This window comes from Pteropus alecto, unplaced genomic scaffold, assembly GCF_000325575.1.
Source record: "Pteropus alecto unplaced genomic scaffold, ASM32557v1 scaffold7, whole genome shotgun sequence".
NCBI classification, from domain to species: domain Eukaryota; kingdom Metazoa; phylum Chordata; class Mammalia; order Chiroptera; family Pteropodidae; genus Pteropus; species Pteropus alecto.
Genome location: NW_006494614.1, coordinates 11,029,873 through 11,054,023, shown reverse-complemented (window position 1 = coordinate 11,054,023; position 24,151 = coordinate 11,029,873). Strand labels below are relative to the sequence as shown.

Below are 24,151 nucleotides of genomic sequence, written 5' to 3'. Positions count from 1 at the left end.
AAAACTCCACATTATTTCTAGATGTTGACTGAGCATTGTGTGGTATAACTTGCTAATTCCTTTATTCTGAATACTAGAGACTTGTTAAATCAGTTTAAGATTATATTAGTTTTTTTATTTTTTATTTTTTGGGGGGAATATCCATTCTGTAACTGATTACATACAAACACATATAGTTGCATCACATATAGTTTGCCTCAAATGTGTCTTGTGTAGTGGGCTTCTTTGAAACCAAAACGAAGGATGCGTTTGTATTTATTCAGCTTATCAAGTCAGCTTTGGGTCATTGATCAGACCTTTGAGGTCTTTCCAGTCCTTATCCAATATTAGCTTTTTCTTTGAGTATTATGCTTTCTACAGATTTGACAAATCTTCTGGGTCATCCCTGAAATTTTAGACAGGACAGGACTAGAGTTCTGTGGCTGTACCATTTGACCTCTCTTTAGCTTAACTTTTTTCTTGTTTAATAAACACTTATTATCTCATAGTTTTTATGAGACCTGCAGAGAAATAATTTGTTGGGAAGTAAGGGTCGTCAGGAGTTTGTGGATGCCTTAGCTAGTAGTTCTGGCTTGATGTCTCTTAAAAGTTGCAGTCAGTATACTGGCTAGGGCTGCACAACCGAAGATTTGACTGGGCCTAGAGGATGTGTCTAAGGTGCCTGGCAAGCTGGTACTGGTTGTTGTTCTAGCTTGATTTTGCTGTATGAGCCTTCACTCAGCTGTGAATAGAATTGCACTATTGTCCTCACTGAATTTCTCTCATTCACAAAAATATTATGCACATCTGCCAAATTTCTTGCTAAAAATTGCTATGGATGTTCCCTCATTACTTACACTAGGAATCCTTTCATTAAGGAAATTTGGTATGTCTCACTCAAATTCTTTAAGTCATCTGTTCTGACATTTTGCTAGTAATCAATAACAACAGTAACAGCTGCAGTCACTCACATAGGACTAAATACCAGTAATGTTCTAAGTGCTGTATACATATTAACTCACTTATGCCTACAACCATGAGGCTGGTATTGTTTTTGTTTCCATTTTCAGGTAAGGAAACTGATAGGTAAACATGGTTAGAAATGTGTCCAGTCATGTTGCTTGAATCTAGGCAGCAGGGCTCCAGAGCCTGTACTCTTGGTAAGTGTACTGGGCTGCCTTATGAGTCTCGAGCAGCCTTGTATAATTTATGCAACTTTTCTTTCCCTCTGCCTTTTTGAAAATAAGGACAGTATTTACCCAATTCCCTCTGCCTTTTTGAAAATGAGGACAGTATTTACCCAATTTAAATTTTCTGGCATAGCTTCCATTCTCCATTATTCCTCAAAGATATAGTTTTCAGTATCTTGACTTGCTGTTCTTCGTCAAGATACTTTTGAATTTATTTAGCTAGGTATTATCATAATAGCAAACCAGATGTCTTGGACTTCAGTTTCCTTTTAAATGTGTATTGTTTATTATTTAAAAATTATTCACAGAAAAAATGGAAAACGGATTTGGTAGCTGTTTTTTTCCATCTAACAGTACATTATCTAGCCCAAGAACATACTCTTTTCTTCTTGAACTAAACAGTTTTTAAGGCTTTCTTTAATGTTTTAAAGTACTTTTTGTAAGCCTCTGCTTATTGGGTTTTTGATTTCTCAATACTAAAGTTCCTGCTTATGTTCCTTATGGTTATGTGCACTGCAGTTCTTTTGTATATTCTTATAAAATCAGAACTCATTGAGGATGCTCTTGAATAGTAACACTGATTTATGTATTTTTTTTTACTCTTCACCAGAATCTTTCTTCAGAACCTCTTATCCCTGTTGAACCATCTTCCTATTAGCTGTAGAATTCTAACTTCAAATTTTATTTTTTTGAATTTTGATTTAAGACTGGAGCCCATGTCTCTTAACTGTGCTGTGTTTGGCTATTAGTTACGCTAAAATGACATGGTGGTTGTTTTCTAAAGTTTCCATCACTTCCACTTCACTACCCAAAAGTTTCTTGTCAGAATTAAATCCAGAGAAGCAGTGTCTATCACTGTTTTTCCTGACTGTAGAGATTAAACTGGCAGAAAAGCAAGTCAAAAATTTATCAGATACTATTTTCAGTCACCTGAGCTTCCTACAGTTGTTGGGATAGGGGAAATTTCACATTATTTTTTCTCATATTTATGCCAATCTTACAGTTTGTGTTAAGAAAGCATCCATGTTTATCAATTATAGTCTATAACAGTAGTTCTCAAACTCTAGTGCACATCAGAATCAATTGAAAGGTTAAACAAATTGTTGGGCTCCGTCCCCATAGTTTATGATTCAGTAGGTCTGAGGTGGGCTCTGTCAGTGTTCATTTCTAACAGGTTTCCAGGGAATGATGCTGCTGTTGGTCCAGAGATCATACTTTGAGAACCACTATCTTCTACAATAATATCTTCAGTTTCTCATTTTATCTTCATGCAAATGTTTTAGACCAAGCTTTCTTTTTTCAGGTACTTAACATAAAGTAATACTCTCCTTATATCAGGCTTATTTATTTTGAACAAGGTACATGCTTATCATATTATAGTCATGCACCTCAACTCTTTAGTTTCAGTGTTACTACTGAGAGTGTATTAATCTCTGAGGAAAGAATGATGAAAGCTCCTGAAGGTTACTTTAGGGAAGGAGGAAGAAATAAAGTTGAAATAATAGGTTAGAGCCCATATACATGCATCCGTTAGCACAGTATCATGATGACATATACCTGTCAATTTATCCCATCCAGGAAATATTTAAGAACTAGAACTGTGCGCCATCTTCATCTTTATTCATTAGTATGTAACAGTGTATCTGGTAAATAGCAAGTATCATATTAATAATTGATAGAAATTCAGTAAAGTAGGAAATGTTAAAAGTCATTACTTCATCCTGTAGGTCATAGGGAATAAATTAAAATGTTACTGTTCGTTTCTGTGATTGATACTATATGGGGCTGAGTTTGGGTGGTGACTTAAGTTAAAATTAAGAGGCAGGCTGACTATACAAAATTATGTGCTAGGGTGTCTATTATTAGGAAATAGGCACACACATTATATTAAACATTTACTATGGCTGCGATCTGAGTGATTCATTTTTAACTTGAGTGCTTTGGTTAATCTCTGGATGGCTTTTTGTTTGGTCTTATTCTGTGGAATAGTTGTGTCTATTATGGCACATAACTTTCAGTAGAACGGTAACAAATTTTTATATTCATTTATTTGGTCTTAGATGAATTCTATTAGTCACTAAAAACTTAAAACATTACTATTGCAGGTGGAACAGAACCCATTGCTAGGGTTTGGTGCTATAGCCATTGCTGTATTGTGCTCAGGATTTGCAGGTAAATCATAAAAGCATCCTTTTATTCTGTTGTCAGATTTAAAAATCAAACTTTAAATGGGGATCTAGTTTCTTGTTTTATTACAGCTAACAATTTTATTCCCATTAAAGCTTTCCTTCTTACTTACATTTAGTTTTGTTTCAGCTGTTTTTCCAGTAAATGCATACTAATGTTTAACTCAGTTCAGACCCCAGTCCTTATTCATATGTGCAGTTATCTAAGGATATACTTGTCATCTTTGACCATCCTTAGTCAAGAACCAAAAAGTAAATGAAAAAAGACCTCCAAAAATGGAAAGCTCTAGTACCTCATTCCATTTTCCTGGAACTGTCACTATCCTCAGGTTAGATCTGCTGTTTTAGGGTATTAGTCACCAGCTCAGTATCTGTTTTTCTCTGGTGACTTCAAGTTCTTCCTCTGCTTTAACAGATTAGAAAGTGTGGAGTACAGAGAAAAAGGGTTTAAATGGAGAGTACCTCAGAAAACTTAATATATAAAAGTAACAGCCAAAAAGGGATGGACAAGAACTAAAATCTATAACATCAAACAAACAAGGAAGTCTGGAATCATATGTGTAGGCATAAGCAATCCTTCACTCAATCAAGAGACAATGTATGAATATTAGTATAAGAAATGTTTTCGAAATAATTCTAACAAAGAAGAAACTGAAAGTTCTTTTTAGTGAAGAATATGTTATAGCTGTATGTCTGTATTTATCTTTATTTGTGTTATTGCAAGAGTTAGAACTTTATTTTTAACTAGGAAAGTATGCTGAATGTGGAAGTGAAATATTGCTTGTAAAGATGTTTGACAAGAGGAGAAAGTCTAAATTTTGGAATATATTTAATGATAACACCATACTAAATTTTTACTCTTAGGAACTAGCAAATTAAACAAAGTTGAGTTACCCCCAAAATATACCATTTGATGTTTAGCAGTATTTAGAACAACTAAATGTTTGCATTCAACATTCTATTTAGTTCAACTTCTCAATACACTATTGAGGAAATGGTGGGTGGTTTAATGTTTCTCTGTGTGTGGAGTAACTGAGCAGCCAGTAGTTAAGTGCGTTTTTCAGATAGGAAGTTCAAAAGTAGAAATAGGAATAGCTGTTATGTTTGCTCCCATTCTCTGGCTCTTCCAACATGTTTGTCAAAACAGTCTTGTTTTTTCACTAGAATTTTTAGTGGATTAGTACTTTAGTGGCAATGTCTAAGTCTCTAATTAACTTAGTGTTTATAATTAAAATCTTTAATGTCCCTGTTAAACATCTGTTCATTTTAAGTATAAAACATACAGCAGTGGTATGTGATTTTTTTTGTAGTGGAAGAGTGGGTCATGTGCTTTTTTGGAATATCTGAAAAAAGCTATAGACCCTCAATCCGAGAAAAATGCACATACACACAAAATGTATTATCTGCTTAATGGTTTCTTGGTCTTCCTGGCATTGTGTATGAACTTGGCTTGTGGAATCTTGCTTTAAAGGAAGTGACTCCAGTCAGCAAGTTCTATTTAAATTTTATTTTGGCTGTATTACTTCTAAAAAATCCCAAGTGGTGATTATATAAGTTGGGAGTATTCATTACTAGGAAGATATTATAGGGGTATGATTAAGGTCACTGATTCATAGTTTTCCAGCTGACCAAAGCCAAGTCTTTTACTGGCATTAACAGAGAGCTTTTGTGATCTATCTCACTGTTACAATAAAGGCAGAAACTGTTCTTAATAATTTGAGTCTCTTGTTAAATGTGTTAGAAAGTTCCCTCTTAGTTATTCTCTGTGGTCTGTAAAAATACAAATTGGTAATGTTCAGCATGCTATGTATCAGAACTACATAATAAATGGGCATTTAACATAAAATGTATGTTCCCTAAATCATGTTTTATTGCATCTCTAGGTTATTGTTCTAAGTGAGACATTTTAAATTAATTTCTAATATCTTTATTTCATGTTTGCATGTCTAATTATCTTTCAGGAGTGTACTTTGAAAAAGTTTTAAAGAGTTCAGACACTTCCCTTTGGGTGAGAAACATTCAAATGTATCTATCAGGGATTATTGTGACATTAGTTGGCGTCTACTTGTCAGATGGAGCTGAAATTAAAGAAAAAGGATTTTTCTATGGTTACACATATTATGTCTGGTTTGTCATCTGTAAGTATCCAGGAATTAAAGGTTCTGCGTAGATCCTTAAAAAAGTTAGATGTCCATTTTAAGTCTTTATAGCATTTTGAAATTATTCCTTTAATACTGTGAACACCAGTTTGGAAATGTAATTTTGGTTTTATTGACTTACTTTTGTGGCATCGCTGTCGCAAAGCAATTTTGCCTTCACAATCAAAAGTATTTAAGGTGTAAGCAGTAAATGTACAATTTAGTAGTCAACCACATAGGCCTTTGGGCATCTGAAAAACAATGTTTTGTAGGAACTATTACTCAGTTTTGGTATAAACTCTCTCTGATGGCCGCTTCTAGGGAAAATCGTATTTTCCAAGGTAAAATAGTATGTATGCTGTCTGTGGGGATGAAAACTGCCTCACCATCATAGAATGTTTCGTCTATTTGAGTGTTAAGATTTTCTTTCTTTCTGTGTACTACAAGTTCTTGCAAGTGTTGGAGGCCTCTACACTTCTGTTGTGGTCAAGTATACAGACAACATCATGAAGGGCTTTTCTGCAGCAGCAGCCATTGTCCTTTCTACCATTGCTTCAGTGATGCTATTTGGATTACAGATAAGTATGTCTTAGTTTGTATTTTAAGTTTTTAACATGGAAAAGCTTCTCACCTCCTTTCCATGTCTTGTTAAATACTGCATTGGTCATAGTATTTACAGAAATTCCTAGTTTTGTTATAATTTATTCTGTAAGTGCAACAGTGCATAGCTGTGTGGAATCTGGGTCAGCAGTACTTAGATTGTTTATATGGTCCTAGATCTTTTTTGTAGTTTCCCAGGTATTAGATAAAAGATAACTCAAGTGCTTCAGAGTGAATACAGTATGATGAGGACAAGGAAATAAATGTAAGGGCTTTAGGAAATCATTACTTTCAGAGTGGAATTAGAATAAACTAGGCTTTTTATTTTGAGGAAAGAACAGAAAAGTTCTTTCATTTCCCCCTTAGTTTATACCTTCTTAACCTTTGGATTTGGGTGCAAACTGGTTTTGAAATTAAAATTCATATCTAAATTTTCTCTTCTATAAAAGGTATCTTTGTTTCATTTAATATGTAATTAATACAAAACTCATTACTATAGCTGGCATTCTGGCACCACCACTATCCTAGTCCTAATAAAATTTTTCCTAGCCCACATCTAGCATTAAGTTGGCTTCTCAATTATTTAAGCAGTGATATTGACTTAACATTTCAGAGTGCTTTTATGCTATAGTAATCATTTACTGATCAATTATGCCATAAACTAATGCATGAGGAAAATCTGTTAGATATCGACAATGAGTAAAAGAAACAGACCTGGCATATATTTATATTTCATATTAAAATTGATTTGTTATAAATGCAAATAGAGGAATACCAACCATGTAGAAATCTTAGAAAACCATTTTATAGTACGGTTCAAATCTTGCCTGTACCATTTAGCTGTGTGACCTCTGTCTCAGTTTCTTCATCTGTAAAACAGGAATGGTTCTATCACCTACCGCCTAGGGTTGTTTCAGGTGCTTAGAGTAGTGTCAGGCACACAGTAAGTATTCTGTGTAAGACCAACACTTGCCATTTCAGTATCAGGTATTTATAACCCTCCTTCAGATATTTTTCTTACTGGGTTTGGGTTAACTTTTAATTATAGCTTTGATCCATCCTTAGGCTCAACAAATCCTTATGACTTTGCTCCTAAGGAATATTTGAGAACAGTATAAAATGCTTTTGGTCAGTGTTCTGTCTTACTGATGGTCAAGGAAATTAGATGGTTTTCACAATCTTCCAATTTCTTAGTTAATATACCCTTTTCCTCTTTTTGGAAGGCAAAGCTAGTCTTTTCTGGGTAAGAGTGAACTGAAATCATAGCTTGAAGTCATTTCTCTGCATGCCACTGTTAAAGTTATTAAGACTGTGCCATTGTATTCCATATAGAATATGGTTCAGTTTTGAACAGAATATACAGTTTTGACATAAGCATTTATTTATAAAGTGACTATGGTGAAGTTTGGACAAGTTGTAATTCAGTTCTTGTCTCAATTTTCAAGATTAAGATAAAAAAGACAAGGCTAGCAGAAAATGGAATTTTACTTAGTAAATCATCACTTCTCTTGTTTAGAAATCTTCAATGGTTTGAATCATCTGGTTCCCTAAATCTTTAAATTTTGTTCAACTACCTTTTGTTCTAAAATTTCACAGGTTTCTAGTATTATGGAAAAGCCATTCTGCTGCTTTTTCTTTTCATCAGCATATAGGGAAGTTAATGTGTTCTTTGTCAGTGGTCCTAGACAGGCATACTCGTGTTTTTAAAAAGTATACAGTCAATGATTGTCACTCCCTTGATTTTACCACTTTTTTTTGGCTAGACTTGATCTTTCTAAACTTTGCCATCATAAAAACAGAACACTTAGATTTACTTATGTTCATATTTACATGTCATTTTAAAATTGACTCTCATCATAAATGCAAATAGAGGAATGGTGTAAATCCACAACTGAAAGTTTTTAAAATTTTAAATTAATCATTGTTATATAGTTTTAAGAACACAAATACAGATTAAGATGATTATTATTTTTTTTCAGCACTCACCTTTGCTTTGGGTACTCTTCTCGTATGTGTTTCTATATATTTCTATGGATTACCCAGACAAGACACTACATCCATCCAACAAGGAGAAACAGCTTCAAAAGAGCGAGCTAGTGGTGTGTAATTTCAGCCTCAAAAGAATTCCTACGAGGACTAAACCATTTGCGTTAAACTAGAGCCTTAAGTCAATCCCAGAAGGTAGCTTAAACAAAAACAACAAATAAGAATTTGGTATAAGAATTACGAAGAAAGCTACCTGATTGAATTGCTATAAAGATTTAATGTGACCTCTTTGGGGTCAACCCATTTTGAAGGAATTTTATTATTGTATATATAATGTATATAAAAAGTTTGGAGATGATAATGATGTTAAAAAATCATGTGAGGCTATAATATTCAAGTAACAAGGTTTGGGACGTTTAAGGTTAAAGTGCCAAAGCCATTTCTGTACTAACTGTTCTCTTGTTCAGGTACCAGGGGAGGACAACCCCTCCTTGTTCTCCAATTCATGTACAGTATTTTGTCCCAGCAGCATTAAAGACCTAGCTCTTTTCTTACAAAAGAGAGGCAAAAACAAGACAGGTTAGTCAGAAACAAATTGAATGTGTAACTTCTCAAACTGAATCTATCTCATAACTTCGACAATGATCTCTGAGTGGTGACTGAGTACAACTTTAAGTGCTGTATTTGTGCCATTCATTGTCTGGATTCATATTTCTTTGCTGTTAGATGACATACTTTTCTTCAAAAAAAATTTTTAATGTCACTTTTGTACTTTTTTTTATAAAGTATGTTTAACTGTGGGGCTCTCAATAATTTGTGAATTTCTGTGTTTTTAAAAAAATTTCTATAATGTTAATTGGGAAACTCAGCAATAAATTTTATTTATATGCAATCTGATCACTTTTGTATTGTAGAGATGACCATTAAGATAATAGAAGAAAAACCCCAAACATTATATTTTAAATTTTCTCTATGTTGGTACTGTAACAGTTAGGGTTCCTGGTTGCAAATAATAGCCACAATCCACCTCTGGCTGGCCATAAGCAAAAAAAAAAAAAAAATTTATAAGAAGGACTGCAGCTGCAGTCATGGCTCTGGGTTGTAGGAATTAATGAACAGTCTTTTCAGGGATCTGCTTTTGGAAAAACTTGGTTCTAACCATCAATGTCCCTGTGTCATTCCATTCAAGATTCAAATACTGAGGAGGCTACCACAGATCTGGAAAGGGAAACGCTTCTCCAAAAAAGTGGAGAAGGATACTGCACATGAAAAATACATCCCAACGTACACTTTTATTCCGTGGCTGATTTGTGCTAAGGAAATCTTAATGATACTGTAAGTAAAAAATTAGCATTCTAGAAGCTAACTCACTTGAAATTGAGACTTAGGACTAAAGATATAGCATACTTGCTAATATAAAACTATGTTCATTCAACTAGAGAAGCTTTGGTTCATGCTAATCTGCTTCTCTATTTGTAAAAATAGATTGCAGCTGGTATTTAGAAGACTTCTAGTAGCAACATTTAAAATTATAGCAGACCCAAATGGAAATACTGGCAGATGAAGATAGCTGTAATGTTCAAACAGATCCTACTCATGTTACCCAAACAAGTCACAAAAAATATACTTTACTAGTATATAGATCCATGAAGGAAATGGTTTAAGAAACTCCATTTCAAATCGTAGTTTAATTTTTATGAAAAGATCCTAATATAATACCTGTACACGTAATTCCTTGTTATTCAATTGTATTCAGTTCCCAAGTTCATGTAGTAAGAATTACCTGTATATATCAATGAAAAGATAAGGATGAGATCTGTTTTCTGGGAGTAGCTGTCAGCTGTCTTGGCAAAAAGGCTTAATATTGGTCTCTCTAAATTTATGCACAACTAACCATGATTAAAAAGGTTTTTTTCCTCATCAGTTTTATTTGATAAAAACATTAGATAATCTCAGTTATAAAAATAGCTTCTGGAATGACACGGTAAGAAACCTCAAACTAGAGTTAAAACTTTAATCATTTATTCCCATTAGAGTACAATGAATTTTAAAAGATTTACTTAGTTTTACAAGTCTATTTGGTATTTATTGGCTATGGAGAAACTCAGATGATTTAAGGATAAAAATTTAATAAGTTGATAAATCACTTAGACTTAATAGATTGACACAATAATAGTTTAAATTCTAAACAGCAAGGTGTACAATAGATAACGAATTCATTTTGTATTTTAAAAGCCATTTTAATTAGAAATTACATCCTACATACAGGTGTTATTCCAAGAAGTTTCATTCCATTGGCTAGGACAGAACGGACAGCTCTGAAAAGATGAAGTCTGGCCTATAAAATAAAGTGTGATTAAATGTTCAATAACAGGCTAACGATAAAGTGAATAAATAAAAATGTTTATAATTTTGACTTCTAAATGAAAGTAGGAACGATATCTCAAAGTGCCCTAGGGTTTGCTTTAGGCAAGGGAAGACAAATTCCTAGCATCCCTTAGAGCTAAGACTGGTACCCAAGAGTTGAGCAGTAGCAGTGACAGTACATCATATGGTACACTTCAGATACAGGGAACTCATCACTCTAACACTTGATGTAGGAAAATGTGCTTCATGCAGTGGTTCCCAATTTTTCAGCACCAGGGACTGGTGCTCCTATGAGAATCTGATCTGAGGTAGAGCTGAGGTGATGATGCTAGTGCTGGGGAGCAGCTGCAAATATAGGTGAAGCTTTGCTCCCTTGCCTGCCACTCACCTCCTGCTGTGCAGCCCGGTTCCTAACAGGCCATAGACCAGTACTAGTCCATGGCCCGGGGTTTGGGGACCCCTGGAACTTCAGTGTGTTGTATATAAACATTGATAATATTTTAATTATTACCTCAGACTATAAGTACAATGCTGCAGTTGAACAAGAGGATGCTATTTTAGAAGCATTTACAAGACTGACTCAGTGATATTAGTCTGAGGATGCTTGAGATTACACAGAAAACACTCAACACAACATACCGCAGCCACTTCAGGAGTGCTGTCTTTTATGTGCAGTGTTTTGTGTGCCACAGCTGCAAGATGACTGAAATGGGAAGAAATCGTGATTAGTACCAGTGGTAATTTTCTCCTATAACATGTAAGGTTGATATCTAATCTTACTCCCTCAATTTAGAGATTTAAAAAAAAAACAAAAAACACCCAAAACCTAGAGCCATCAAAGAATGTATCCAAAGTTGGAAAGTTGAGACTGGGATTCATTGCTTTTCTGTAACAGGCAAAGTAAAACACTAAACGCAAGCTTTAGATTTTGGTCCTGGTTCTAATACCAGGTGACAAGTTCTCTGGATTTGATTTCACTGTTGATTTTACAAGTATAGGAGATTCCTTTCTAATAATGAGTTTCTCCTCATTTAAGTTTCCTTTAAGATGAAAGGTATAACATGGCCTAGACTTTCTCCTTCTGTATGGTGAAGAGGTGAGGTAGAGATTAGTTATTAATCCACTTGCACACACACTGGCCACTCTTCTTTAAAGCATCTTTTCTATTTAGGCATGACAACAAGTAGAACAATGTCAGAGAAGTGATGCTTATGACCATTGTTTCAATTATTAAGTGACATTTAATAAGACTTTTTGGCTTCTTCATCTCTATATGCTCAAGTGGAATTTAAAGAAAAATCTTTAAAGTTAAATCTGGGGACAACAGGTAATTTAAAGTTAAATCTGGGGACAACAGGTAAAAAGCTTCATCAAGAAAACAGTCCCAATTAATCTGATTTCGGTAAATCTTGAGTAAAAGCAAATATTTTCTTAAATAGCTTTATGGGAAGATAGTTGTTGCTACAGAAGAATCAACTCTCAAAGTTTCTAAAACAGCTACTATGTATTAAAGTGTCACTGACTTGCCTCTCAATTCAGTCTCTATCCCCTAGCTGACTTATTTTTCTGTTCTTCTGCTTAAAACCTTTTTATAGAACCCCTTGCCCTGAAAATAAGATGAAATGCCTTAATACATGGCAAAAGGCATGCACATGTTTCATTTCTCACCCCTCCCAGTACTATGCTTGTAGTTCCTCAAATGTATCACGTTCTTGCTCAACTCTGGGCTTTTTCCTCCTGTGCCTTCGTGCTTCTGACTAATTACTACTTTCCTCAGAGAAACCCTCTCTGATTCCTCAAGGCTGGACTGAGTACCCTAATACTGGACTGGGTACCCTAATACTGAGTACCCTAATACTTGACTGTAGTGACTGTACCTTATGTCACTGAAATGAATGAATGAACAAACATCACTAATTTGCAAAGATGAAGCAAGAATTCCTATAACTTAAGGGACATAACTTTTTTAGGCCAAGGGGTTTGTTTATAGGAAAACTTTAGACGAAAGAAAGGTCCTTTGTCAGATCAGGTCTCAAATGTGTTAGCATTGAAAAACAGCACAATTATAAAGTACCTTAGAATTAGAAGGTAACTGACAATGTGCCTGGGTTGAAGGTCCTGAGATGATCTATAAAGCACCTCGTCAAACCTAAAAGAAAGATGACAGGAGTAGTTGGCAGGGAAAAGACTGCACTGGTTACACTAAGATGTTAAGACAAAGATCTAGGATGTAAGGTTGACTTGACATCATTAAGGGTAGAAAATATATGAAAAAAGATCTTGTGTATATTTGAAGGTAAGGGCACATTCTTCTTTCTTACAAATTCCTTGATGGCAGGTACTTTCTAAATCATCTTGATATCCTTTAGGCCTATCCCTGAGCAAGGACTGAAATCATGGCTATTTAACTGAGTGTAAGAAGTCTCTTTATCGTGTTTTAGAACATAATCTAGAAACTAGCAAATAGAGTCTACCCTCAATGCCAAGAAAAGCAGGTTGGCTTATATTTCCTCATGAATTAGCCAAATGTGAGTGAACTAACTCCTGATCCCAGAGAAGAACCATTGACCATTGTTTGTCAGTCAGAGAAAACTGCCTTTTTAGTAACGACTCACATCCCTTCCTGAGACTGACACGTCCAGTTTCAACAATGCCTGTGAGAGCTCAAGCATGTGTTCTCTTGCCCAGTGTGGGAGCATCAGACAGATGCATATTTGAGACTGTGAACTGAAACCAAGAGGCAAATGAAGGACTTGTGGTTTCAGGGAAGTTGCACAAACACAGCGATTTTCCTTCACTTATTACAGAGGATAAGAAGATGATCTTTAAAAAAACTAAACAGTTATCACTGTTTTCACATTCTCATATCATGACTTAGAGGTTATTAGGCCCCTGGGCTAATTCAGTGGTGGTAATATTTTTAAGTCCTAACAACTGACCACGAGCATGCCCTCTGTGTGCCCTCAAAGGGCAGACAACCATTTTTTGGTCATACCTTTAGAAAAGTGCTGTCTAGAGGCAGGAGGCAAGAGCTAACTACTGGCCTGTTCACTCCAGTGGTCAGAAAGCCAACAGTGATTTCACTAAGCAGAAGCAGAAGCAGACTCAATAATACTAGAAAACTGTACCTGAGAAGATGCTGGAGAATGGAAACAGACTGTGGCTCTTGTAAACAAGCAGTGTTGAAGTCATTTAGATAGCCACATCCAAAAGTCTCTTCCAAACTGTTATCAAAAGTTTAAAAACAACAAAGAGTTAAACAAATCATCCCAGGACACATAATTGCAAGTGATGAACACCATCCCGTAATCCACAGTCTTGCTCTCCTTAATATATAGTCATGCCTCATAATGCTGGTCAACCATGGACTGCACTGAGAATGGTGATCCCATAAGATTATAATGGAACTGAAAACTTCCTATCACCTAGTGACTTCGTAGCTGTCCTAACGATGTAGTGCAATGCATCACACAAATACCACTGTGTTACAACTGCCTACAGCATTCGGTATAGTAACATGCTGTACAGGTTTGTAGCCTAGAAACTGTAGGAAAACAATTTGTCAGTCCAAAATTTGTCTATTTGGCATAAAGGTTAGGCTGCTGAGTTTTGAGAGCAGGTGTGGGAGAGCTCTGAAAACCAAGTAGAAGTTATTCTTTGTAAAAGACTTTGTAAGGAACATCTCCATTTGTAAGGGTCTCCCCCCGCTGTACCAGGAAGATGGGGATGACCTTATTTCTAGAAACTCTTATCAATGCAGAAGACCAGGACTCAAATTTGTATAACCACCTTTCCCTTGTTTATTGTGCTTTTCCTGGTAACCTCCCATAACTGACTCCCTCTACTCCCAACATCTTTTGTCTTCAGTTGAAGATAGTATTGAAGGTGGTGGCTTCAGCCGTTTTGGCAAGTAACTTACTTTTCTGGGACTCTCCCATGTATACAGGAGATACACATATTAAACTTGAGCTTTTCTGCTGCTAATTGTCTTTTATTATAGGGATATCTCAGCCAAGGACGCAGAAGAGTAGAGGGAAAATTATTTTTTGCTCCCCTACAGCGCAATAGGCTACATACCATGTTACCTAGGTGTGTAGTAGACTATGCCATCTAGGTTTGTGTAAGTGTACCCTGTGATATTCACACAACCATGAAATCACCTAATAATGCATTTCTCGGAATGTATCCCTGTCATTAAGTGGCACATGACTATAGTCCCAAACTTTGAAGCTAACATTGTTCAACCTGATGCCTCAATTTTTCCCAAGTCTATTTCATCTGGAAACAGTATATACTTTGGCAGGGCTATTCTGAGTCCTAAATACAGTAACATACATAAAAGCATTTGTTACACAGGTGCTTAATAAATATTTTAAAAACCCCACATACACTGTACTTTAGTTTTGAATATGAGATGTCGGAGAAGCCCAGAAAACGGCCTTTGGTTGTAGGATTGCGCCAGCCAAGCCCCACCTGGGAAGGACAGAGTGGCCAGTGTTTCCCTGCAGCTGCTTCTCACCTGTGGAGGCGGGCGTGCGTGTACTGTAGGAAGACTCCTGTGTCCCCACGACTCTGGAAAACACGATCCCAGCTGAACTGATAATCGGATAAGAGTAAACCTCTGAAGTCCTAAAATGACAGTAAATCTTCAGTGCTGGGATTTGTTCTAGTATCAAGCAAAAAGGTTTCACAGGAAGCAGTCTTAACAGACCTGAATGATGAGTGCTGCGAGCCCAACCCTCTCTGCAGTCTCCTCTGGGTTCTCCAGTTCTTTAGTAGCTGAAACAGACAAAGGCAGCTGTCTCACCTGCATGAAACTGCAGAGAATCAGGGACTGAAGTGGGAAATAAAAATCTGCCGAAAATGGATGCTGGCAGTATCAAGAACAGGTTCACAGTGGGCAATTACTTTCCTAATTTGGGCTGATTTAGATTTGATAATGACAATTCCCTTGCCTTCATTAGAAGGGAAAGTACATGAATTTATTTTTCTTACAACTTCACATAACCACTCCAACAATGGAATGACAATCTGAAGCTGTTCATGAAAAGAGTCCCAGGGTACTATCAATTCAGGTTATTGAACTGAACATCAGAGCAGCGAGTCTAAAAATTCTGGCACCTTTAATTAGTGCAAACTATTTTTGACAAGGTTAGTCAGAGTTCAGTGGAAGGATGGTCATAATAAGTCACACGCATAAAAGTCCAGCAAAATATAAAAGCACGTTAAGTCATGACTATAACAACAAAAGTGGATTCACTCTTAACAGAAGCCATGTTCTGTAGCATCCTTAATCGAATCTCATTTAAGACATCTTCCAGAAAAGTAACATCTCCTCTTCGAGTCTTCATTCCTTGCACTACTCCAAAGGGCACGTGCTGGCATCTGAAATAGAGTGGGCATTTATTTAGTTCGCTGAAAACTAAACAAGAGTGGGTGATCAACACCCTTTTAGAAAGGAGTCTGCACTTCAACTCTCAGGGATTTTAAAAAATAAATTGAAATACAGTGTGATTTATTGTATGCTACAAAGATGTTAAACACACAGCTTCATTTTATAGAGATAATCACTAGCATGTAATTAAATTTCTAGGTGCCTTTATAAAAAGAAGATAGGGGTTAAGAATTTTGAAAATCAAGGCACTGTCAGCAGACATCTAATAAAAACACAAGTATTAAATGTTTATAAGGTAGAAATGAACATAACCAGGGCATAAATGAACACAAAAACAAATCTTTTCCACACTAATATCTTGAATCAAAGAAGTCAAGTTTCAATGAAAATCTTTAGCAACTTGGCACATTTTTTGAACTTGGCTGACCTAGTAATCATTGATCCTGAGGCATGCAATTAGGAACCATGTAGACATTACCTCTCTGCCCAGTCATATCCCATGATCTGCAGCATTTGGAACACTTGCTGAAAATGCTTTTTTTGCCCTTTATCTGTCTTGGGAAAAGTGTATTTAAAATAAAAAAAAAAAAGATGTTAATATACAGAAAAAGGTTAGATAGGAATCAAAATATCTGAGTTCTGACATACTAAAGTCACTGTCAATTGATATGTTTTAAATAAACACACGAGGATGTCACTAGAATATTGTCTAAGCTGAAACTAGACACTAGAACAGAAAGAAAGAAGAGCTACTCCACTGAGGCAAGAAGAAATTCAAACTTGAATCTTCTATTTAAATTCCTTCTTTCTCGGCTGTTATGACCTTTATCTCCAGGAATCTCAAAGCTAAACTCTAAAAAGATATTTAATAGTAACTTTTTTTCTTAAGGGGAAGTGAGGTTGCACAGGGAAAGGAAGGAAAGGGAAGAGGAGACCAGAATAGTACTGGGCAACAAAAGGAACAAACTGTTGATGCAAACTGTTCATGCAACAGCTTGGGTGGATCTCAAGGATATTTATTATCCTGAGTGAAAAAAGCCAGTCTCAAAAGTTTACCTACTGTGAGTCCATTTATATAACCCTTGCAAAGAAACAAAATTGTAGTGACAGAAAATAAAGCGGTGGTTGCTAGGGGTTAGGGTTGGGGGGAAGGTATGATTATTAAGTGGTTGCCATGAGGGAGTTTGTTTTGTGATGGAGCAGCTCTGTATTCTGAATGTGGTGATGGTTATGTGAATCTATACATATGATAAAATTTTCATGAAAACACACACATGCGTACACACACACACACTCATCTAGGTCCATACACTAATGCATGTAAAAACTGGCAAAATTTAACTAAGATCTTTTCCAGTATCACCTTCCTGGTACTGACAAAGTACTATGGTTATGTAAGATAGTATCCTTGGGAAAGGCTAGGTGGAGGGTATATGGAAACTCTGTACTAATTTCAAACTTCTTATGAGTCTTGAGAAATTTTTTAAAAAGTGCATTATAGTGACCTGTACATATTCATTTCACAAAACCATTTCCATGATTTGGGTAATTTTGTTTTTACTATGTGAACCTTTTCATTTATAAGTTTTTTGTTTTTGTTTTTTTAAACATAGTGGCTGCCACATTAAATACACTTAGTATTGAATTCTTTCTATAGTTTGACAAAATTATTTTTCCATAGTTTTTTCAACATGGCATCCAAGTTCTATCTCTACAGTTTTCATGAGGTAGGGATCACAATCTTTTGTTCTTTATTGTGATTACTTACCACATAAATCATTGTATCAAAATTATACTTGTCCATTCTATCTATAGCAGCTGCGAGATCTCTGAAAAAATGACCATAAATGAAGAGTTACTAAGCAAATCTGGATAATAATTTGTTTTACCTATTTAATAGTAATGAAGCCACAGCCTGGGGTATACAGCCCATACTTATATAATCCCAATATCATACTTTGAAACAAAGTGTTTAAAAATAACAAAAAACGCTTGGGGGAAAGCAATAATAATAAAAGTGCTGCGAAAAGATTTAGAAAAACAAGAGCTGTGGGACAAGTAATAATGAATAAAATAGCTGCAGGCAAAGTGTCTATAGGTAAATGTTTTAGGATTTGTTAATTATAAATGAAAAAATGTACTGGAAAGAATTACCTAATTGCCATTTATGTACAATACACTCTCTTAGAGAACATATTTAAAACATAGGTGATATAGTAGCTAAATAGGTATCTTCTAGCTACTCTTCTGTTAGTATGATCAAGGAGTTTTAATGTACTGGATCATGCATAAGCAATACCTTCTAAGGATTTAAAAGATCATAAAGTCCTTTGACAAAAATTCCACTTCTCTCTTCTCTCTGATTAAGTACAAAAGACCCAGTTTGCACATAATATAAAATAATGAAAAATAATTTCAAGTCAAGATTCTGAAAATACTGAAATTTAAAATTAATGCTACTTTTGGTTGACAATATATGACATTGGGAGGATTTTAAAAGCTCCTAGATATTCTGAAATGTTGGGGATCATCAAAATATTATATCATGTTACTGATATAACACAAAACATGCGTTCTTAATGGAAGCAAAAACTGGTTCTTGAGGGAAAAAAAATCTGTTTTTATGTATAAAGCATATATATGCATATAATACATATAGATATCCAGTATATCTGTGGTATTAAAACTTTATGAGGATGGGTGAATAATTTGGAAAAAGTCTCCTGAGAGGGGTTATAAAAAAAAAAAAAAAAGGTTGTGAAACACTGGTACAGATCATTCCAAAAACAAAGTCACAAATATATACCTCTAATATATATTTTGGTTTGAGGTAAGGACAAAACAGAGAAACAGTTTATTCCAATGAAAGAATGAAAGAGAATATAAGAAAAAGTTGTCAGCTGAGTTTGTAGAACTTGAATTTGAAAGCTGTATAATATGTCAGGTCATTTAGTTCAGGTGTCTCATTTCACAAAGTAAGGAACCAATGTTAAGTGATGGTCATGATCTCAGGACTAAAGTCTAGGTGTCCAGCCTCACTCTGTACTCTTGTTGGTATTCTCCTACACTTTTCTTTGTTACAACAAGTCAGTTAATTCACAGCCACACACATAAATGTATTCTATAAGGAACCCACTGAAAGGGCAGAAACAACTAAAGATAGAGCAAGGTGAAAAATCAAACATTTCGACAAGTGGCAAAAAGACAATTACTTTCTCAAAGATGAAAGAGAAAGTACAGGTACTATGGTAAATACAGTCAGCCCTCTGTATCTATGAGTATCACAGCTGCAGATTCAACCAACTGTGAATATAAAATATTCAGGAAAAAAATGTTATGTTGTTGTTGACATGTACTGTGCAGTTAGGACTATGAAGGCTGTGCATGTACTGAACATGTACAGACTTTATTTTGGTCATTATTCTATTGCATAGTATTAGGTATTATAAGTAATCTAAAGATGATTTAAAGTATACGGGAAGATGTGTATAGATTATATGAAAATACACCAATCCACCATGGATACCAAGGGATGACTGTACACAGAAAAATGTAGACCTAACAATAGCCACAAAAAGATAACACACCAGGATAGTTATAGTCTTTATGATATGGAGCTTCTATTCTGAGAAGACAAATTTCTTATAACCACTGCTCAGGTTTCTTTTTTAATCTGTCCAGCAATAATTAGCTAGCATAAAATATTTTCTACTATATATATTTTTATATGCAGAAAAAGAAATGTGCCTCTTAGATATCTAGGATCTTCTCACTTCCTAACCTTGATTGTATGGAATTGAGAAAAGGAAATGTCGAAAAGTAATAGAAAGTAAGAGATGAACTTTCTAAGGGATAGTAAGAGAGCTAGATGATGGTTTAAAGTTGTTTGGAACAAATGATGGCCGTTAACAATAAAATATCATTATGCTACAAAAATGGTTTGTGATGCCAATATAAAACTCTAACCTGGGAGATACTAGAGCCTTTTGGCAACAGTGCTTGAGTATGGCTGTGTTTGCTTGTGTGGCTTTTTTTCTTGTCCTGTCTTCTCCTTTCTATTAGCTTTGTCTCAGGAATAGTGAGCTTGATAAACTCAGTTCTCATTTCTAATAACAGAGACTGCTCTTTTCCACAAGGGTCACTCATGGAGACAGGTGAAATAAATAAAAGTGACATAGCCTCCTTTTCCCTTGGCTTGTTTCACCACAATCAGAATGAGGACTGGTACTTCAGTGCATATAAAATGGTCTTTACAGAGTGAGGACACCACTGAGCCAATATGGTCACTTTCTGGTACACATTTCCTGCCAATGTGTAATTGTAAAATATTTAGAGCTAATTATGAGATACTTCAATTTTAGAGTATGCAGAACAATGTATTCAACTGTGAAAATCTTGTGATGTTTAACTAATTGTGAACAGTTTTCAATTACTTCTGATAATATTAAGCCTTTCCAAGAATTATAACTGGCAATAAATAGAAATCCAATAAATATATTTTGAGTGATAAGAATGAAAGATTTAGAACCAGGACTTGGTAGCAATTTTGAAGATAAAAAGATTATCTTAGCATTAATCCTAGAACAAAGACCATGAAGTCACACTCACATTCTAAGGTTGACCTTCACATAAGATACAAACCTGGTTGCATAGAGAGAAGTCCCATCGCTTCGCATTACAGTACAAATTGAGGAAGGGTCACCATTCCCAGAAAGATCCACTACAGCTGTTCCTTTTCTAGAAATGCAAAAGGTAACTCTGAAGCAACATAATAAATTAAGACCTTTAAAAGTATATCTATAACATCTTTGGCAAACCAGAAGCTATTTTTATTAAGTCGCAATTAAGCAGCTAATTTTATTATTTAAGTGGTGTAACCAACAATGAAGAAACACGAATCTGACCCTGAATCTATGATGTGATTAATATTTGGTTATCCTGTCTTTTAAAAATCTGTAACTCTGGACAAGGTACTTAGATGATATCTTTAATATACCCAGTTGAAAAAAGTGGGATTTAACCAGGAAACATCATATTCTAATTCAAGTTATGACACTCAATACTAGGCTAATTTTTAACATGCCATAAAGTACCCTTAGTAATAAAACTATGGAAATTTGTTATTGTCTTTCTTGCTTGATCAAAAATTAGAATCTGTATATGGCGATCTAAAATTTTTCCTTCAGGACATTACTGAGGATGTTATGAAACACATTCTCCGTGTCCTCTTTTATAAGGATGACAAGAGAAGTCGCTTTTCGGTACTATGAGAAGTGGTGCTTCTAAGCAACTCATTTGCTTCTTTCTACATTATAGATGCCTGGGCTCCTATGACTAGTATTATTTCTTTGTTTGGTTGACAGGAAGCTAAAAGCTAAATTAGAAATCTCCTTTAAGCAAGAAAACAGAATCCCAGTGTGTGTTATATATCCCTGACCGGATATAGTTTTTTCTGCCCCTGTTTCCTGATTTTCTCATTTTACCCTTTTAAAAGCTTCTTGTAGTATACTTATTTTCATAAGCTGCCTTAAATCCTTTTTTGAACAGGATGGGGATTTTTTTAAAAAGGGCTGATTAAGAAAATGTGAGTTCCATTTCCTCTTCCCAGCTAACCATTATTAGCTTGTGTGACTTCAGGCAGGTCACTTGTACTTTCTGTGCTTCAATTTGCTCATGTGTAGAGCAGATAACATCTTTTCTCCCAACCTTACCAGAATTTTATGGCAGCAAAAGAGAGCGTGTGGGAAAGTATTCTGAACAGCAAAAAGCACTGTAAAAAAAAAGCCAGAATGCTGCACAGCACATCCTCTTGTCCTTACTGAGAGAATATATCAATACCAATTTCAAAGAACAAATAACTTTACTGAAGAATAGCAACCTGATCATACATTGTTTTCTGTAGGAGACCTTTACTGTCCAGCAACTTTAAGACTTCTTGAGACTTTTCACGATAAAATGATTCTCCTGAGTATTCATCAAAGTGTACTCCTAGACGCTAAAAGGATTCAGAAACAAAAGAAAAAATTACTTAAATTTCCTATTTTCTTACCCTAAGATAAAATAGAATGCTCTATAGTATGTCGCACAGATGGGGAAAATAAGAATTAGATCAAGTCACTCCTCTGCTCTTTCTAACGGCTCCCCCACCACCAGTTAAGTCCTCGCAATAGTATGAAGCTGTCCAATTTGGCAGTTGCTAGGCACATGTGGCTATTCAAATTAAACTGAAAATTTTGTTTCTCAGTCATTCTACTCACACTTCAAGTGCTCAATAGCCACACATGGCTAGTGGCTATCACATTGGGCAGTATAAATACAGAACATTTCCATTACAGCAGGAAGCTAGATTGTAGCACCCTGGAAAATGTCCTACGTCATGTCCACCCTACAGTCTCTTCAGCCTCCTCTCCCACTGTTCATCTTGCTTACTTACTCCAGCCACGTAGGCTTCTTTACTGAAACTTCTCATTCTAACCAGACAGCATACCTGATCTCTTCTTCCTTGCTTCATTTTTCTTCATAGCATTATCACCATCTAACAGACTATATGTTCTTGTTTAATTTACACTGCCTTTGTTTAATTCACTGTCTCCATGCTAGGTGTAAAGTCCATGAGAAAATTTACTTCTTTTAGTCATTGTATTTTTCCCATGCCCTAAAATGTTTATTAAATGAACAAATTTATACTCCTTACATATAGGCCTAAGGAATCAAAAGAAGAAAAAACAAGAAAAAGTGAAGGTCCAACAGAAGCAAAAAAAGAAAAGCTAGACAGAAATGAAGTATCAGAATGTCACCTAATATTTAGTCTGTGAAATTCACAGGCTTCAAGATGTTTTCATAGCTCCAAATTTCAGCCTAAAGAACAATATTTGAGTCCTAATTTTCAACTCAATTACAAATCTATTCTTAAAACATGAACTTAAGAAGAAACTTTACTACCTAGTAGTACTCAAGAGGTGCACCACATCCCAGGAGAGCAGGAAAGAGGACAGGTACCTTGTAAATCCGAACATACTCTTTTATGCTCAAATCCCGAAATTTTTGCCATAGAGCAAGTGCTTGCATGTCGCCCAGTTCCAATCGCTGGAAGAACTCATGCGCTGATTTTGCTACACTCTTATCATCTGCTGCTTCTTTATTAACTTGTACATAAACCTAAAAGCACAACAGTACATTAAACGAAGCAATTACTAGCCACAGTTATCTTCAATAAGGAAAAGAAGAAAACAAAAATCCTGAGAATTCTCATTTAAAGGTTATCCAACAGCCTTCACCATAGAGTGTAACCTTTTTTTTTGCCATGGGCTTTTAGTCAGCCCTACAGACCTTATTCTCTGAATGCTTCTAAATGCATAAAATACATAGGATTACAAATGAAATAATTACATTGAAATAGTATTCCAAATATTTTAAAATTTGTGATATAGCAATGAAGGAAAATCTAAATTTCTAATAGAGGTTAGTGAAAATAATGTGTAATTGTTTTCTTTCTATCCGAGTTCACAGCCCCTTACAATTAAGAAAGCCTGGCTTAGACTAGACTAGCAGGTCTTTTTTTTTTTTTTTAAATGTCAAACTATTATTGGGGCAACATCTCTGAAAAAAGGTTGAAGAAAGTAGGATGGTACAATCTGGCAAAGAAAAGGCCAAAGGATGATTTAGCCTTTGTTTTAATGAAAGATTTTTAAAACTGTGCTCTAAATCTGCAAAAGACCCCCAATGAGATGGTGATCTAAAAGACCTTTATGATAGTTAGCTTAATTACACCCTAACCTGGGCTCCTGAAATCTTGGGCATTCACTTCTGGTGTTTTTGCACCATTTGTCTTAGATGGTTTAATTCTGTAACCACCCAATGACAGGAGTGGAGTTGAATAGCTTATTAAAGCTTTTCTAATTTTAGAATTCTGTGTTCAAAACACAGTTGTCAACATTATAGCTCAAGTAGTACTGAAGTTAGGCATATGGACTATAAAGATTTTACTTACAAGTTAACAGCTCACTTCCAGAGTGAAACATGAATAATTTTACTATCCTCATATTTTTTCCAGAAAGCTATTAAAGTAGCATGAAAGTAGTAAAAATTGACAAATAGACTACCATAAAAATATGAGGCCTCTAAACTCCTACAGTAATATCAAAATATCATGGCAGCAATGTTTAGTTAGAAAAAGTGATTTTACTGCTGGAGAATACATTGGGACAATCAGATTATGGCTTATACCCACCAGATACTACCAAAAGGGACAGGGCATTAAACATCTGTCTAAGGTAAAAATGTCTCACTTTTCATAGATGGCTAGTGTTA

At 35.2% G+C, this 24,151-nt stretch overlaps 2 protein-coding genes across 5 annotated transcripts in view; one reads left to right on the top strand and one right to left on the bottom strand.

The window, feature by feature from the left end:
• The window catches only part of SLC35A1 (solute carrier family 35 member A1), a 59,062-nt gene that overhangs the window by 19,460 nt on the left and 15,451 nt on the right, over nt 1–24,151 (top strand). The window contains exons 5-8 of one of the 3 annotated variants that reach the window (XR_001518220.2): nt 3,275–3,341; nt 5,317–5,493; nt 5,941–6,075; nt 9,269–9,414. Coding sequence is in view for 2 of the 3 variants with exons in the window: in XM_006926327.3 (XP_006926389.1) it covers nt 3,275–3,341; nt 5,317–5,493; nt 5,941–6,075; nt 8,073–8,200 (507 nt within the window). In the remaining variant the exon portion in view is untranslated. Of the gene's footprint in view, nt 1–3,274; nt 3,342–5,316; nt 5,494–5,940; nt 6,076–8,072; nt 8,972–9,268; nt 9,953–24,151 lie in introns of those variants that run through there. The other 2 variants (XM_025042548.1, XM_006926327.3) reach the window with 2 other exon arrangements.
• RARS2 (arginyl-tRNA synthetase 2, mitochondrial) overlaps nt 10,085–24,151 on the bottom strand; it is a 58,401-nt gene continuing 44,334 nt past the window's right edge. For both annotated transcript variants that reach the window (XM_006926326.3, XM_015600467.2), the window contains 12 exons: nt 22,841–22,999; nt 21,730–21,836; nt 20,483–20,578; nt 17,610–17,670; nt 16,320–16,396; nt 15,707–15,831; nt 15,158–15,225; nt 14,966–15,075; nt 13,575–13,670; nt 12,521–12,595; nt 11,086–11,149; nt 10,085–10,417 (listed from right to left, as the gene is read on the bottom strand). In XM_006926326.3, coding sequence (XP_006926388.1) covers nt 10,331–10,417; nt 11,086–11,149; nt 12,521–12,595; nt 13,575–13,670; nt 14,966–15,075; nt 15,158–15,225; nt 15,707–15,831; nt 16,320–16,396; nt 17,610–17,670; nt 20,483–20,578; nt 21,730–21,836; nt 22,841–22,999 — 1,125 coding nt within the window. In that variant the 3' untranslated portion in view covers nt 10,085–10,330. The remainder of the gene's footprint in view (nt 10,418–11,085; nt 11,150–12,520; nt 12,596–13,574; nt 13,671–14,965; nt 15,076–15,157; nt 15,226–15,706; nt 15,832–16,319; nt 16,397–17,609; nt 17,671–20,482; nt 20,579–21,729; nt 21,837–22,840; nt 23,000–24,151) is intronic.